General features: G+C 44.1%; 1 protein-coding gene across 2 annotated transcripts in view; it reads right to left on the bottom strand.

The window, feature by feature from the left end:
• The window catches only part of PTK2 (protein tyrosine kinase 2), a 265,380-nt gene that overhangs the window by 160,932 nt on the left and 87,461 nt on the right, over positions 1–16,987 (bottom strand). The window contains exons 5-6 of one of the 2 annotated variants that reach the window (XM_040626121.1): positions 12,542–12,768; positions 2,240–2,406 (exon numbers count right to left, since the gene is read on the bottom strand). In XM_040626121.1, coding sequence (XP_040482055.1) covers positions 2,240–2,406; positions 12,542–12,736 — 362 coding nt within the window. In that variant the 5' untranslated portion in view covers positions 12,737–12,768. Of the gene's footprint in view, positions 1–2,092; positions 2,407–12,541; positions 12,769–16,987 lie in introns of those variants that run through there. The other variant, XM_040626120.1, reaches the window with a different exon arrangement.

Consider the following 16,987-nt stretch of genomic DNA (forward strand, 5'->3'; position numbering starts at 1 on the left):
TTGCTTTTAGCATCATCTCTTTTTCTTTTGTACACTATTTGACTATAATCCACCAAAGTGTAGATTTATTTCATTAACCCTGTTTGGGATCTTACGTTAGTCCTATACCTGAGGACTTCTGGTATTTGCCACTTCTAGAAAATTCTCAGCTATTGCCATTATCTCTTTGGAGTATTTCTTTTTCCTCATTCTTTCTATTCTCTTTGAGAGCCCTGCCCAGAAATGGGTTGACCTTCTCATTCTTCATGCTACATAACGTGCTTTCATACCTACCACATGTTTATCTCTGTGGGCTATCTTTTGGGAAAATTTTCTCAGATCCACACTTCTGTTTACTAATTTTTCAGCTATATCTAATTTGCTGTTTTATCCATCCAGTGGTTTCTAGAACTTGTGTTTGGTCTTTTTTCAAATCTACTTGGTTCTTTTTAGAATAGTCTCCTGTTTCTTACTGACACTTTAAGTTCCGCCTCCTTTGGCATGCATGGACAGGCAGTATAAAGCCTAACCCTCCCAGAAGCACCTACAGGGCCCACCTGTGCCTCCAGCCTCTTGTCCACACACCTTCACTGGTGCAGACAGTGCACTGTCAGACCACTTCTTGGAGCTAAAACCGCAGCAGTCCTCCTGAGATGGGCACGTTCATTGAAAAAGCCTGCACCGTGAAGTCAGCTACATTCAAGTCAAAGCTGTGTCCCGAGCTCTGTCCGTAATTGGAACTTAAATCAAGTTTGTTGCTTGTTTCCTCCGTCTTCACCTTATAAGACTGGGGAGAGCTATGTGACATACATATTTTACAGGCTGCAAATGTACAAAGAGTGCACAGCTGGCCTGGCGCCTGGCTCCAGCCACGCCTCGGTGACGATACAGCAGTGGCGGCATCTTCACCACCTCCGTCAGCGTCAGGTTCAGCACTGCGTGTGGCAAAGTTCTACCTCGCCCAGTCTATGCTTGCCTTACTTTTGAGGGTTCAGGCTCCATGAAAAAGAGTAGTGCCCACTCACCTTTACTTGATATCAAGCAAAATAAATTGGCTTAAAAGAACAGAAACAGAGCTTGTATATGCAGAGGTCTACACTCCGCATCTTACTGAGCACTAGGGCTACCGTCATAATGCAGTGTGCCTCTGACTTGTCCATATAAATTAAGAAGGTAATAGAATTGTATGGAATAAAAAAACCTGCAGGTATTTTTAACTAACTTCTAGGTATTCCTGGCTTTTAAACACTTATTTGATTGACTGGCAAAAGAGCTGGAGGTCAAATCTCTGCTAGCCATTGATGTAACCCAACCAAACTATATTATCACGGAATATCCTGTTAGCTTGTCAGTTCCAGCTGTTTGATAAAGCTGAAAATACAAGCATATTTCTCTGGTAAACTGTAACTAGGACAAGATCGCATTTGACTAGAGATTTATTAACCTCACATGTTTGTTTTTCTTTCCAAATGTGTCTTCTAATCGATTTGGGTGCTGAACTGAAAGTGACCAACACTGAGTACCGTCCCCAATCCACAACCACCTTTGTCTCTGTGACTGTGTCTACAAAAACGAGGGTGCCTGCGCACGGGGCTCACCTCCTCTCACACTCTAGTGTTTTACACATATGGTTTCCGGCTAACGTGTTGCTCTGCTTAACAGTGGAAAAAATTATTATTTTTTGGAGAGAACCAGAGAAAGGACAATTGTAGAGAATCCTTTTAATTCACTTTCAGTCACAGCAGTCTCACTAAGGTCAGGACGAGTCACTACCTCATTTAATTGTAGCACGTGAACGTCAAGTACACACCCAGTCCTCTCAGGCGAGCCGGAGCGTACCGGGCTCGCGAGCCATGCTGCCCGTTCATGAGATAATTAGATGTGGTCTCCTCAGGGCTCAGGAAGTCCTGCTGCACAAAAGAATGCTAACAGGACAGAAAGGAAAAGAATGAGGAATTGAGCTCTTCGAGCCGAGGCTGAAACAAAGGAGTCCTGACAAGAGAAGTGTGACTAGCCAAAGGCCATCACCACAGAACCCCTGAGAAGCTCAGGCAGTCCAGAGTCGGTGGTGCCACAAAGACAGACGGAACAGAAGTCTAGAAGAGATCACTGGTTAATCATTACCAGCCAATTTTATTTACACAGGAGTCGTAATTACAATCAGTAAGAAAATTAAGGAAAGACGTTCATCCTCTTGTGTGTGATTTAATATGCAAACAAATCAAGTGTGAGTCACGCCAAAGTAGGTATGTAATCTTACTTCCACTCCTCTGGTGGGTGTGCAAGTTCATACTTCTCCCTCACATTGGAGACACCCATATCCAAATGGAGCCAGTGAACCTCCTCTGACCGCAGGTGACTGAGGCGAAATCCATAGCAGGCCACGTGCTTTACTTTGTGACTGTCCACTATCTTCTGAATGATCCCCTAAAACATACCCCCCACAAAAATGACTGTTATAAACAAACAGAAAAAAAACAACTGTATGCTAAAAATTAATGCAATGTGCATTTCTTTTAGTTAGTTAGCAGAAATCTTTGGTAAAAAGAGTATCAAGTTAAATAAATTACTTCATTTTTCTCAGGAATCTTTTTTCTCAAATAGTATTTTTATGAACAAGGAAAAGTTCTGAAAAAAACACAAGAGGCTCTTCCCTTTTCATTAGTGATAACCGAGGCACGGAAACGTAACATGCATTTCTGCAGCTCTACCTCTGCGTCACCCCCAAAACCTGACCAAGCGTTCCGGCCGCCCCTGGAGGTCACGTGCTGAGAACTAGACCTAAGGAGGGGGTCCCACTTTCTGAACCCAGGACAGCATACTGGTTTAGACCAGGCTGCAACTTCATGTCATTTCTTAAGAAACACAGTTAGAAACATACAATGAAGGCCACGCTTCTGATAGTATCGATGATGTAGGAGAAGTTACTGGAAGCTGGGCCTACCCAATCTACTATGAGCTCTCTGTCGCTTACAATGCAGCAATCTAAAATAGTCCCCAAACCTAATGCTCCTGACACACGTGCCCATGAGTTCAGAGTTGAAGGCGGCAGGGAAGGCTGCCTCGCAAAGATGAAGCTTATCCTGGGACGAGGGCAAGGAAGCCGTAACCCCGAGTCTTGACCTGTGCTCTCACGGTTGTGGAGGTCTCGTGCGTACAGGGACGTAAATGGGCAGCACATATGGAAGACTCACATGGGAATACAGCAGAGACCATCCGCTCCCTTACGTGAAGGTGTGCTCATGATAACCACTGCACTCTTCTCAACACTTCAGGCCATTCATAATTTTTAATGAGGCTGCTATTAACATGCAAATGACTGCTAAAGAAAATCACTGTTTTTTTAAATTAGCAATTAACTGAAAGCATCATATTACTTGTAATATAAGGCACATCTTAAAAAGTTCCTACGTATACTAAATATGTCTATATTAGGGCATGATGCTGTTGATAATAAGAATGTTCCTATCCCTACTCATGAGAAAAGATAAGTAACGTGTCCTATATATGCAAAACCTGTCAAGGACCCAGTGTGTCCACACTAAAGGCATCATCACCTGCCCGTGCTCAGCCTCCCCTTCAGACTACTGGATCCCAGGAGAAGGTTGTGTATCAAGCACGGGAGAGTGACATCATCGGGGAGAAAGCACGGACAAAGGACAGGCTGGAGGAGTCAAAGGCAGATGAGCTCTCTGTGGGACAGGAAGGATGTGTGCAGCCTACAGATGTCTGGGTGAAACTGAAGTAAGCATAAATGTCCTTCCTGGCTTTTGATTCAAGGCCCAGAATCTCTGTCAGGCCACCACGAAAGACGCTGCAGGTTGTGTCTACCCAAGGGCACCCAGCCACGGGGCAGCGGGAGCCGAAACCCAGCCCGCCCCCTAGTCTTCACCTCTTGTGCTCTGGGGCAGGGGATCTGCCTAGGGGGGTCCCCCCCAGGGCCCCCCAGCAGGGGGGCAGCGGGAGCCGAAACCCAGCCCGCCCCCTAGTCTTCACCTCTTGTGCTCTGGGGCAGGGGATCTGCCTAGGGGGAAGAGACAGCCATTTCGAGTAATTCTTTCAGCGGCAACTTCTGCAGCTTCTCCTTGCCAACAACACAAATCCCTGAGCTGCACAGGACAGGCACTGGCGCCGCTTTCGAATTCCCACGAAAGCGCTTTGTCTTCCTGTCCCAGCTCTGCCAATTCACTACCGAGAGCACACCGACACCGGTGGCCCTCACTAAAGCTCGGGTTTTAGCACATCTCTTTACTCCACAGCAGCTCCCTGCTAGCACAGACTCCAGAGCTGCCTCTCTGCTGTTAGGGCCGAAGTTTATGTTCACATCTGTCCCCAACCCTCTGTCTCAGCAGGTCTATCCTTCGGGGACAAACGGTTTCTTACTGTTGATGTACCATCCACAGTCTGAGGAAATCCCACCCTTTCTGGATGCCCTCCCTGATGACCCCTAGCAAAGGTTATCTTCATGACCTCTCAAGGAATGGGCACACAGATGCCTACCTGCAGAGAGGCAAGTGTACGGACGCTTAGTCCAGAGCTGTGGAGCCCAGGGGAAAGACAGGCTCCCAACTCTGGAGTTTTATGGGATAGATACAGTTTTAGTCCATTCACTTGATCACGCCACCTGAAGACACCCAGTGTGACCTCAGGTTGGGTTCTGTTGAACAAAGAGTTCCCATCCTGCAGGACCTCCTCATTAAACAAGGTAGCAACTTTCACTTTCCACTAAAAAATTAAAAGCAATAAACACACAGACATTTCCCTTTATTTCACGTTTTGCTTTTTCTTTATGCTTCCATACTGTGTTCTGTCCTGTTTCTCTAGAACTCCTGAATATCTCACTGCTGACTCAGTTTGAATGGTGGCCAAGATTATGAATACACAAGGACTTCTATATTTGAAGCTCAGTACATACACTCAGTAACTTAAATAATTTTGAGAACCAAATAGTTGGTTCTGCATAACTGAAAAATAACTTTGAGGACTAGGTATTTAGTAAGGAATGCACTCAAAAACAAAAACAAAAAAAAACCCCAAACCCAACATTACTACCATATGGAAAAGTATGCATGTATTATTTCTGGAAGACGTACATTCAGAAAAAGATCTCTAGGGAGATAACAGGACAAGGCTTTATAATTTGCCACTAATGGCAGCTGAATTACATTTAAATTTCTCATCCTGGTTTGATGTCCCAGGACAATCCTACCCTACAGTATATAAACCTACACTTTGCTACTCTGAACTATCCCTTTACTCATCTGTATCATATCCCAGAATTTGGAAATATATAATTTTCCTGATTTTCACATGAGATATTCGCAGGAAAAGAATTCTTCTTGAGGATGAAAAGACACTAGCCAGTGTGTACACGAGGCTCCCATCTCATCAGGAACAGAGCACGTAGCCTCAGAGCCATTCTACTACGGGGGGACAGTTATTTTGTCAGCTTCCTTGCTCTGGGGGAGAAAGGGAAGTGGAGGTGCACGCAATTCTGCTATGAACGAGCTTCTAGCTGGCATCGTACACATGCAGCAGCACTGCTTAGAAACAGACGCACTGGGTCAAAAGCTACTTTAAAATGTGACGTTTTGGAAGTATGGCCACCAGGGAAACTATACCAATTATACTTGGCACACAATGTTAGAGACTGTCCTTCACCTCATGCCAATGCTGGGTAAAATTAATCTTAAAGTGTTTATCGATGTGACGGACCATAGAAGGGGGGGCATTTCATTATTATAATTTACATTTCCCTCATTATATACTAGTGAGATGACACTGTACTTTCATTTCTAAAAGTTCTTTTTATGATTCTGCTTGGTTCCACTTGGTCACTTATCTTTCAGACTATGCTCTAGAAAGAAATAATGACCTTTCCACTGGTAGAAAGAAATCCTGCAAACCATTCCTTCATGTTCATCCACTCTTGAATGTTCACTCACTCTTTTGGTCATTTGCATCTAGCCTACATCTGGTGGTAAGACAGCACCCTTAGCCTCCAAAGCCTTAATCTAGAAGGAGAGAGGTGAGCATGAACAGTCTGTGGGGAAGGTGGCAACAAGATAACAAGAGATACTTGCTGTGTCTAGCTGTCTTCTCACAGTGATTTGCAAGATGTCTTTATTCTGAGAGAGATCTAAAACCACACACTGTGTTGTGAACAGTGCTCGTGTCTCTACTTCCCCCCAGGAGTTACAAGTGCACTCATCACTACTGATCTGTTTGTTACAACATCCAGCCGTTATTTTTCTGCGTCTCTCTTTCAGATGCTCCTCACAGTAAGGAAACCGACAGCTGTTACTGTCCTCGGCTCCTCCTGTGCAGGTCTTTCTGTACCACAAAGAAGGCGTGGAGATCCACACCCTGCTCTCCAACATGAGCGCAGCCCTTCTGTCGGCTCAGCACTCACGCAGAAGTCGGCCCCAACTCGGCCAAGACAAAGCACGCCTGTGTCTATCTGCTCCCTACTGCTGCTGTAACCAATAACCACACACGGAGGGGCTTAAAAGAACACAAACGTATACTTCTCCGTTCTGGAAGATCCCAAATCTGAAATGGGTCTCACTGGGCTAAAATCCAGGTGTTGGAAGGGATGTGCTGCTTTCTGGAAGCTCTCGGCCGGCCTTCTCCAGCTGCTAGAGGCCCCTCTGTGCGTCTGCACTGCAGCCAACCCTTCATCCGCAGTCCCCTCCCTCGGACCACAGCCAGAAAAGGTCTGCGGCTCCTCATCTCCCCCATCTCAAGGTCATCTTCATCTCGGTAACATCTTCAAAGTCCCTTCTGCCATGGAAGGTCACATATACACAGGTTCTAGATTAGGATGTGGACCTCTTTAAGGGCCATTCTTCTCTCTACCACAATCGCCATCTCTAAGCATCTAGTGATAAGAGAATTCTTTCTCATGCTCTTACTGTCTCATATTCTTCTTAACACTGCTTTTGAGTCTGTTTTTTTCCTTAAGGATTTTCTTTCTAGTTTCTTCCTGGATGATACTCTCCCTCCATTAAAGGAATAATTTAACTAAAATCTCTGTAGTCCTTTCCTGCACCAAAGTTATCTGAAAAACCATAATCAGTGTTCGAGCTTTTAAATGCACATTCACCCGATCCTCTATCAGACAGAAAAAGTTTACGTTTGAGACACACATAAGGCATCTGTGACACCACCTAGCAGTGAACACTGGAGACCACGGGACTACCACACACTGAGTTCCCCAGGCAGCCCTCTGGGCTGAACTCAGGGAAAACTGCCTGCTGGCTGCCTTCCCCTACGGCCACTAGCCATTCTTAGCACAGCACTGTTCACAGAGCTCCTAACTCCCACAAACTCAGAGAATCCCACACTGTTCACGTGTCTGCCCACTCTGGTCAGCAAGCCGATTTTAAATTGATCAGAATGCTTCTCTCTACTGTTATTCTTCCTACTACCAGCTTGGTTACAATAGTTAGTCCTAATCCAACCAACTCCATTCACCTTTTAGCAAACTACAGGACTGAATTTCTTGTGTTCACTTCCTCTTGCAGGTTCAGGTAATTACATCACCTTCCTCTAGAGGCTCACGACGAGCACTGAAACCTCGCAGTGTACTACGTAGTCAGGAAAGGGCACTGGGCCTGTTAATAAACTTGAAGATAACTTTGAAGGTGACAAGAATATTGTCCAACAACTCAACTGCAACTTAATCTTTAGCAGCATTATATGGTACTTGCCCAGATTTGGTGTCTGGGTATAAAATGGATTATTCTAGACCCTGTGATTTAAGGAAAATAGTAACAAGGTAGGAATGAAGGTCTGACAGAAGTTATCAGTAAGGACAGGTATGGTTTTCAATAGGTGTAATCTCTGATTATCAATTCAATTTCTTTTACGGTCATCAGTCTACTACTTTCTACTTCTGCAACCAATGTTCCTAATTTACATTTCTATCAGAAGTACTCCATTTCATCTAGGATTCGTGTAGTTACTCCAATGGGGCTCTGTCAAGCACCAGTCTGTGTGCCTGCTAGGCCCTGCTGAAGATGCCGGGGACAATACCAGGAGGCAGAAAGGCCCCTGCTGTCACAGAGCTTACGGTCTAGGGGAAGAAAGCAGAGAATAAAAGAGCAAACAAATCAAGAAACAAGACAATCTCAGCAAGGACAAATCATCATCAAAATGGGGTGATGGGCAATAGAAAAGGTGGCAGAGAGGGAGCTCTCTGGGGCTGAGAGGCCGAGGGAACGAGGGCAGTCACTGGAAATAAGAACAGGCCACAAAGAGCCAGATCCTGTAGGTCCTCGTAGGCTGCTGAAGGAATCTGGCTTTCCTCTGAGAGAAATGGGGAGTTGCTGGAGGTTTTGAGCAAATGACTGATTACAAGACTGGCATGTTAGAGAAACGGCGCAGGAAGCTGAAAGTCAAAGGGAGCGAGCTGGAGGAGAGAAGGTCATGGGGCGCGACAGGGAGAGGAGAGTCAGGGGCTTCTGAAGGACCTGAACGTTCACCCTACATGAGACAGGAAGCCACAGGAAGGTTCTGAGTTGAGGAGTGACACGCTCTGGCTTTCATTTTCATAGGGTCACCTGGCTGCTGGGCTGTGAACAGACTCAGGGGTTCCAGGGGGACAGCGGGATGTCAGGAGACCATGTGGCTCGAAGAAGGTGTCGCAGTAGGGGTCAGATGAAGTGGGTGGATTCTAGGTGCATCTGGGGACCGTGTGGCAGGACCGGCTAACGTACTGGGTGTAGGGCGTAAGCAAAGGAGGAGCAACAGATGATTCTAAGTGTCTGAAAGAAGGGAAGCCCTCAGACTGACACACAGTCCTTTCAGAGTCAGAAGCGTAGAGACGGAGGAGAGGGGCAGATGCAGCTGGGCGGCACACAGGTCCCAAGTTCAGAGGGAGACCAGTCAGAATGAGGGCAGGTGTGGAAAAGGCAGAGCTGGATTAAATGGTGGTCACAGCTTGAAGAGACCAAGAAGATGGAGGAGAGGTGCACGGGGGCTGCACGGAGACCACAGCACGGTGGTGACCTGTGGCCGCCTGCATCCCTACAGCACTTCTTTCTGGGTTCACGGATCTGTTCTATTATGTCTCCTGTTTTCTTAAAGACAGCCTGTGGGATTAACGTTCTACACCCTTATTTCTCTAAAGACACCTTCATTCCCAGTCTTCATGATTGGTAGTCTGTCTGGAAGACTTCTGCGGTACAACTCACTTTCCTGAGCCCTGAGAAGATGCTGTTCCAGTGTTGTCCTGCATCCAGCATTGCTGATGAAAAGTTTGATGTAAATGTCATTCTGTTTCCCAAGTAGGGGATTCCTCTGGTAGAATCTGGAATTTTCTATACACCCTTATTATTCTGAAGTACCACTACAATGTTTCTAGATGACCATTCTTATTCAATATAGTCCGGCATGAGTTAACCCCAATCTGAGCTCTGGAGCTGCCTGGGCCTTGCTACTGACCCGGGGCCAACGCTATGGCCGAGGTAGGTGATGTCTGCCCCCGTGGGCTGCTGCTTATTTAGGGGCAGGATGCGCCAGTCTGCCAGCACTTGGCAGGAATCATGACCGGCGTTATGACTCGCACCTGATTTTGGTCGCATCTGGGCAGCCACACCAGCCAGGTTGAGGCAGATGACGTAGACAGAACGTGCTTACGTGCCCATCTCACAGAAACCCCCCCCCCCCGAAGAAGGTGCTGGGCCTCCTCCTACACAGGTGGCCACGTGGGCCAGGGATGGCCTCCGAGTGTCCGAGGCCATGAGGCCTGCACCTGAGACACTGCTTTGTACGCTTTGCCTATAAATGCTGTAGTCCTAGGAATCCTTTCAACAACCATTTAAATTAATTAAAATAAAGTAGCACATATCTGTAAAAGAAGTAAAATTACTAACTGCAGCATGAGAAATAAAACCTCTATAATGAATTACAACAAGAATCCAGATATTTTCTCAACGCCTCCAAAGGTGCTGGTTCTTGAGTCAAGCAAATTACTTTCTACTGAGCACAACTGTCTAGCAGAAATGAAAATGCAAGCTGTACATGTTCCTTTAAAATTTCTAAAAATAAATAAATAGAAATGGGTGAATTCCATTTTAATAACATATTCCATTTAACCTACTATATGTCAAGAACATGATCTTTTCAACAGGCAATCAAAACAGGTTATTAATAAGATATTTTACCTTCTTTTTTCACACTAAGTCTTCAAAACCTTGTATTTTTACACTTACAAGACATCGGCTGAGACTGGCTACGCCCGAGTGTCCACCTGCTGCACACGGCGCCCGGAGCAGGCAGTGCAGCAGGGTGGGGTCTGAATCGAATTATTCAGCTCCTTTGGGTTGTTTTCTAATATTCGGTTACTTTGGATAACAGTAAGCTATCTCTTTTCAGAAACTGGGTGGCCTGGCTTCCTCTTTGCTACCATTATTAAATGGTCTGTTGCTTTCTACCAAGTGCCTATGCTTCCACTCTGAACTCAGCCCCGCACCCCATTTCTGCCGGAGGTCACTGGGCCTCAAATGCTGCCACGTTCCTTCCACTGTACCCCTAACGATATATGCCGGTTCCTTTATCTGTAGTGTTCCTTGTGTGGTGCTTCTTGGGGAGAAAGACTGCATGGACATGTGCTTCAGTACTATTCTGTTCAGTTGTGCAAATCCATTACTTTAGAATTAAACTACTGCATTTTCAAATGTTATAGCATTAAATGAATGTGAGTGATGAATAACGCCCACCTTCCATCACAGGAAAAGCTGTGGTGAACCAATGCCAACTCAGAGTTCTTTGCCTCAAGGTGAAATCATCAACTGATGGGACCTATTTAATTTCAAACATTTATCAATTACTATGAAGTAAAACCACCTGGTTCTCAGTCACATGGATTTGCTCATATTGATCTTCATAAAGGTCCGACGAATATGTTCTCATAACTTAGGAATGTGAATCTGGTTTAAGTTCTTCTTCACAATATAAACGTTTTCATCTGGTAAGTTTGTAACATTGGCTAAAGGCTTGACATGTGCCCAGGGATCATTGGTTTTCTCCTTGATATGGATCCTCTTGTGTATAGTAAATTTGATACCAAAACACCTTTGTCGTGGAGCCTTTCCACGGTGCATTTTCAGTTATAATCAATCTTGAATGTTTGCTAAATGTCTTGTCAAATTCACATCTCTGAAAGGGCTCCCCTCCTGTACAAATACTCGGAAGTTTATTAAGGCTGATGCAGTGCTTTAAGAGACTTCCTCATTCACTGTAACTGAAATTCACAAAGACTAGAACATATACTAAGAGCCTTCCCATAAGCTCTACATTTGCAAGGTTTCTCTCCAATATGAATCTTCCAATTAACATTAAGGTAGAACACTGGCTGCTGGCCTTTCTACCAAGTGACTCTGTTTATAAAATTAAATATAAAATAAAACTATGGGAAAGCTAGAAAAAGCTATCGAGCTTCATAAAAAGTTGAAGCTTTTTAAAACAAGAGACTACTATATTTCAATTATACCACAAGTAGATGTTAGTACATATTTAAACCCTGAATGAATTATTCACCTTTGAATAATTAATCCACCTGAACAGTGAGTACTGCAATATTATAGAGGTAATGGAAATTACATAGAACTTCAATGTAATACTGTGCCCTTCAATCTAAATTCTGTCAATCCCTTTAATTTGCTTAAAAGTACTTAAGGCATATAAGTTTAAGAGCAGCAGATTAAATAGCTTCATTAGTATAAAAAGAAAGGGGGAAAAAAGATGTATCTGTTCATCCTGGCATTGGACACTGTCCTCCTTAGAGATGAACACGGAGTAGGCAGAGGGAAGGAAGGAGCAGTTTCTCTGTAACACCTGGCCAAAGTAAACACCTGCTGAAAACTGGCGTCCTGAACTCAGTTTTCTGAAACCACACCGCTACCCTCTCACCCCCCACTCTCAGCAATCTTGGCCCACGAAGCGCCTCTCACCTCTCTTGGCCACGATGCTCACTGGCCGCCCACAGGCTACCACCCACACTCAACATTACTCACACAGGCAACCTCGCCACCAGGATTGCCTTGGGAAGCACACTCTGCACTGCAACTAAGGCCATGGGTGTCTCCTCCCCACCACAGTAGACAGTAAGCTGTATAAGCAGGGACCCTTTATATCCCCAGAACCTTGACAAATGTCTGGTGTGTGGAACCAATCAGTTTTTGAAGAACCTATCCTATCTGGAGTCATGCAGATACCTTCAAAATTCACTTTATAGAAAATAATTTATTTCCTAAGTATTAGAGGTTGTTTTAATTGCTTTGTTCTCTTATGTCCTAAAAAGTTTAAAAAAAAAAAAAAGGAGAGAAAAACATCAATAGCATTATATGAATAACATGATTCAGTTATTATTTTCCTAAGATATTTTACAATTAAAATTCTGTCAGTCACATATTAAGTGAATAAATAATATAAAGAAAAAGTTAACATCACTGTAATATGGGAATAAAAATTTTTATCTTTTTTGGTGTGTGCCATTAACCTAGGCCCATGTAACTTTAATGTCCATGAAGGGTCTCTCCCAGGAAAATGCACTTACCCTGACATCGGTAGCATCTCCATGCCTGATCATACTGGCCCAAGTAGCTGGCTCACTGCTGTTTTCAAAATAATGAAAGACCTTCAACACTCGCTCCATTGCCCCAGGGGAACATTCCACTCCGGTACCCAGGTGAGTTTTGGTACTCGAATTTGGTGTGTGATTCAAGTTTGGGTCAAGGTAAGCAGCTGCCATTATTTTGCTAGATGCTATGTATCTGTCATACTCTAGAAGGGGGAAAAAAAGCTGTCAGTGTACCATATTTGAAATCTATTAAAATGTGGTTAAAATCTATTAAAACATGATATACTGATCCTTATATTAACAACACTGCTCTATGTTCTTCCCCTGTGGTCATGTCATATGCAGAAGGTGAGCATCGGGAGAGCAGAGACCTGACTGACCAAGATAATCGCTGTACTCTCCTGCACCCAGAGCACTACCGAATTCACAATAGCATAACAAATATTTGTTAAATTTTCTTAACAAATTAAAAGACCAGGAGTCCTATTTTAGCTCTGTCAAACATTCACCATGTTATCTATGAACAATGTCACCTCACCGTCCACCCTTTTAAAATCACAGCCTTTAAATCTGTGGGAAAACCTCACAGGAAAGCCAAATATGTTAATTTTGCTGACTACTTCTGAAAACCTATACATGAGATGCAAGTTCTTTCTTCATACAATAAAAATGCAATGAGTGGTCATGACACATACGAGGCACTGGTGACAAAAACCCCAGAGTTAAAACCAAGTCCTCCCACTTATCCAGTCCCTCAGCAGGAGAGTCAGACAAGTCACAACTGAAAATAAAACGAAACCAGAAAGCACAAACCAACCACTGTCTGGTCTGTCGGTGTGATAGGAAGACTTCCATTTGAATGTGGGGCAATAGCTTGGCCAACATGAACACTCCCACTGAGAAAAGTCAGGTTAAAAACCAGACCAACGTTTGGAGTCCAAGATATTGTGAGGCAACCAGGACAGCAGGGGACATAGGTGGAGACATGAAGAGACACTGAACAACAGCTGCCTCTTCCCAAAGGGCATTTGCCAATTCTGGGCCTTCAAGAGCCTGAAGATCCAAGAAAAAGCCACCAATGAGAGAGAAACCAGCTGAGCTTTTGGCAGTGAGAGACCAAGTTATGAGCATGGGGACCCTAGGACTCTGGTGAGCAGGACAGGGTGGAGAACTGAGCCACACACTCCGCTAGTTGTCCCTTTAAGATAGTTACCAATCCTGAAACCAAGCCCAAAGGGAGCCATTAGAAGCTCAGTGAAGCTGAAGACAGGCAGAAGAGACTAGGAGTCCACCTGGGCCCAGCAGACAAAACGGGAACAGCATGACAGACAAACTCAACCTAACCAACAGAAAGCACTACACCCAAGCGCAATTCACCTCCGCAAGAGAAGTACCCACTAACTACGCACAGGAGGCAGTCACTAAAACTGACCACGTGGCGGGTGAAAGAGCAAGATTCAATAAATATCAAAGGACTAAAATTATTAAAAGTATATTCTGTCTCTAGCATTAAAGCTGGACAACAACAAAATAATTAAAAAATCACCAACTGTCTGGAAAAAAATCACCGTTTGGAAATTAAGCAACATATTTCAAGTAACCCATTAGCCAAAAAGAAACTCAAAGTATTCTCAATTCAACAATACAATTAAAAAGAAAGATCAATACTACATGCAGACAGAGCTGTCATTAGAATAAAATCTACGCTTTTATTATTTTTTTTAAAGACTTCATTTTTAAGTCATCTCTACACCCAGCCTGGGGCTTGAACTTACAACCCTGAGATCAAGTGTTGCACGTTCCACCTACTGAGTCAGCCTGGCGTCCCTAAGATCAATACTCTTAAATGCATGTATTAGAAATGAAGATTGGAAATTAATCATCTAAATATCCATATTTCACAGTACAATTTGGAAGTTGAACAAAATCAAGGTTTGGTTTTTTTTTTAACAAGAATAATGCAACTGATAAACCTCTAGCAAGACTAATCAAGGAAAAAAAAGATAAGGCGAAAACTAATGACAGCAAGAATGAAGCAGAACAGATAACAGAATGTTAATAATAGGAAGTAATGATAGAATATCAGATATTATTAAGAATATCATGAACTATGTCAATGAACATAAAAGTTGAGATGCATACACAATTCTTTTTTAAAAGATTTTATTTATTTATTTAACAGAGAAAGAGCACAAAAGCTGGCAGAGGGGCAGAGGGAGAGGGAGAAGGAGGAGGAGGCTCCCCAGTGAGCAGGAAGCCTAGCTTGGGGCTTGATCTCAGGACCCTGGGATCATGACCAAAGCCGAAGGCGGACACCTAACCGACGGAGCCACCCAGGTACCCTGAGATGGGGCATACACAATTCTTTACAAAGTACAACTTAAGCCCAAGCCATTAGAAACTGCTGCTGTACGAAACCAAAACCATAAATATAAAGCCTATTTAAATAGACCTATTCCGTTAAAAATGGTCAATCTGCAATTAAAATTCTTCCCACAAAGGAATATCTGAATTCTTCCAATAATTTAAGGAAGGATAATATTAATCTTACAGAAATTCTTCCACTGAACAAAAAGGGAACATTTCCCAACTTATCTTATGAAACCAGCAAAACACTGACACAAAACCAGTCAAGGACAATATGAGAAAGGGTACGAATCAATCTTTCTTACAAACACAGGTGCAATAATCTTTAAAAAAAAAAAAAGATCAGCAAATGTCATCACGCAATATTTCATAATGTATCATGACCAAGAGGGACCCGTCAGAGGAAGGCAAGGGTGGATAAACACTCAGACAGAGGTCTCTGTTTGCAGCAGTCTTCGTCACACTGTCAGAGCACGGGAGCCACCAAGACACCCTACAGCAGGTGAAAGGATAAAAAACACTGTGGTCTATCCAGGCAATGGAATATTTAGTGCTAAAAAGCAATGAGCTACCAAACCATGAAAAGACTTGGAGGAAACTTCAATGCGTATTACTAAGTGAGAGAAGCCGATCACACTATATGATTCCAAATATATGACATTCTAGGAATGGCAAACCCACAGAGACAGTAAAAATTTCAGTGGATGCAGAGTTTGGGGGGGGGCAAGGATGAAAAAGTGGAGCAAAAAGGACTTTTCAGGCAGCAAAAAGATTATGTAGGACAGTATAATGAGGATACATGTCATTATATATCTGTGCAAACCCGCAGAACGTACACCACAAGAGTGACCCTACAGTAAACCGTGGACTTCGGCGATAACTGATGTGTCCATGTAGGTTCACCAGTTATAACAGATGTACCACTCTGCTGGGGGATGCTGATAATGGGGAAGTGTAGCAAAAAGCCTCGCTTGGGACTTCTCATTCCATAGTTGAGACCTGCTCAGGCATCAGAGCTCTGACACTCAGCACACTGCCCCAGGCAGCACTGCGGGGAGGGTGGGGGAGGGGGGTGCAGGGCAGGGCTTCCTAAAACGGAATGCTAATCTCGCTGCTGACTATCGGAGCCTCGGCTCTCCCTTGAACACAGAAGATAGACACCTTTTCTGCTCTTGAAAGAAGTAGGGCAGTCCCAAGTCAGGGTGTGAGGAAACAAGGTGCTGACAAAACTTGGAGTTCAAGCTGGGCCTCACCCCACAGTCTGATATAAATACTCCATAAAATAGCACAGATGCAAGAGAGGAAGCAAAATACTCCCAGAGTTCCCTAGATGATACTCACTATAACACACCAAGATCCCACCAAGACAGCAAACTGATTCTCCTTGAAATATGCCAGCCCTTTAATAAAACTTGAGATGTCTGCCAGAACATGAGAGAAGGAGCAAAGAATGCAAACTGATACAGCTCAATTTTAAAAACTTCAGACATAAACAAGTTTGGAGAGTTTTTAAGAAGTTGGTGATGACCCTAGTTACAGGAAATCCTTAAACAAACTAGACTGCTGTAAAAACCTTCCTCTCCCAAATGTTGTTCTTTCACACAAGATTCGGGTTTCTCTTCTCATCAAGAGTCTAATCTGAATACACTAAATTTCCTATATTGATTTTACTTAACAAAGAGCTAACGTTACTTAAATATTTAATGTTATATCAATACGTGACCGCCTGTATTTTCCAAAAGTCGCTGTGAAAGTGCCTCCTGCTCCAGTGTGACTCTGCCTCTCTCTTCCACAGGTGGAGGCCACGTTCCTTCCCCTCACATCTGGGGGGGCTCCTGACGCACCTAAGAAACATCCCGCGCCAGGTATTAAGAGGCAAACTAGGTTCCCTTGGTTCTCTTGGGCTGCTCGCTCATGAAACCCAACCACATGCTACCCAGAAGCGCAAGAAGCCCGAGAACTGAGCTCCAAGAACCAAAGCCTGAGCTGAGCTGCCCGCTGACAGGCAGCATCGAGTTCCGAGGCCCGTGGCAGAGCCAGCCTCCGAGTGGGCCC

This window comes from Ursus maritimus, unplaced genomic scaffold (genome assembly GCF_017311325.1).
Source record: "Ursus maritimus isolate PB19 unplaced genomic scaffold, ASM1731132v1 scaffold_9, whole genome shotgun sequence".
Lineage (NCBI taxonomy): Eukaryota > Metazoa > Chordata > Mammalia > Carnivora > Ursidae > Ursus > Ursus maritimus.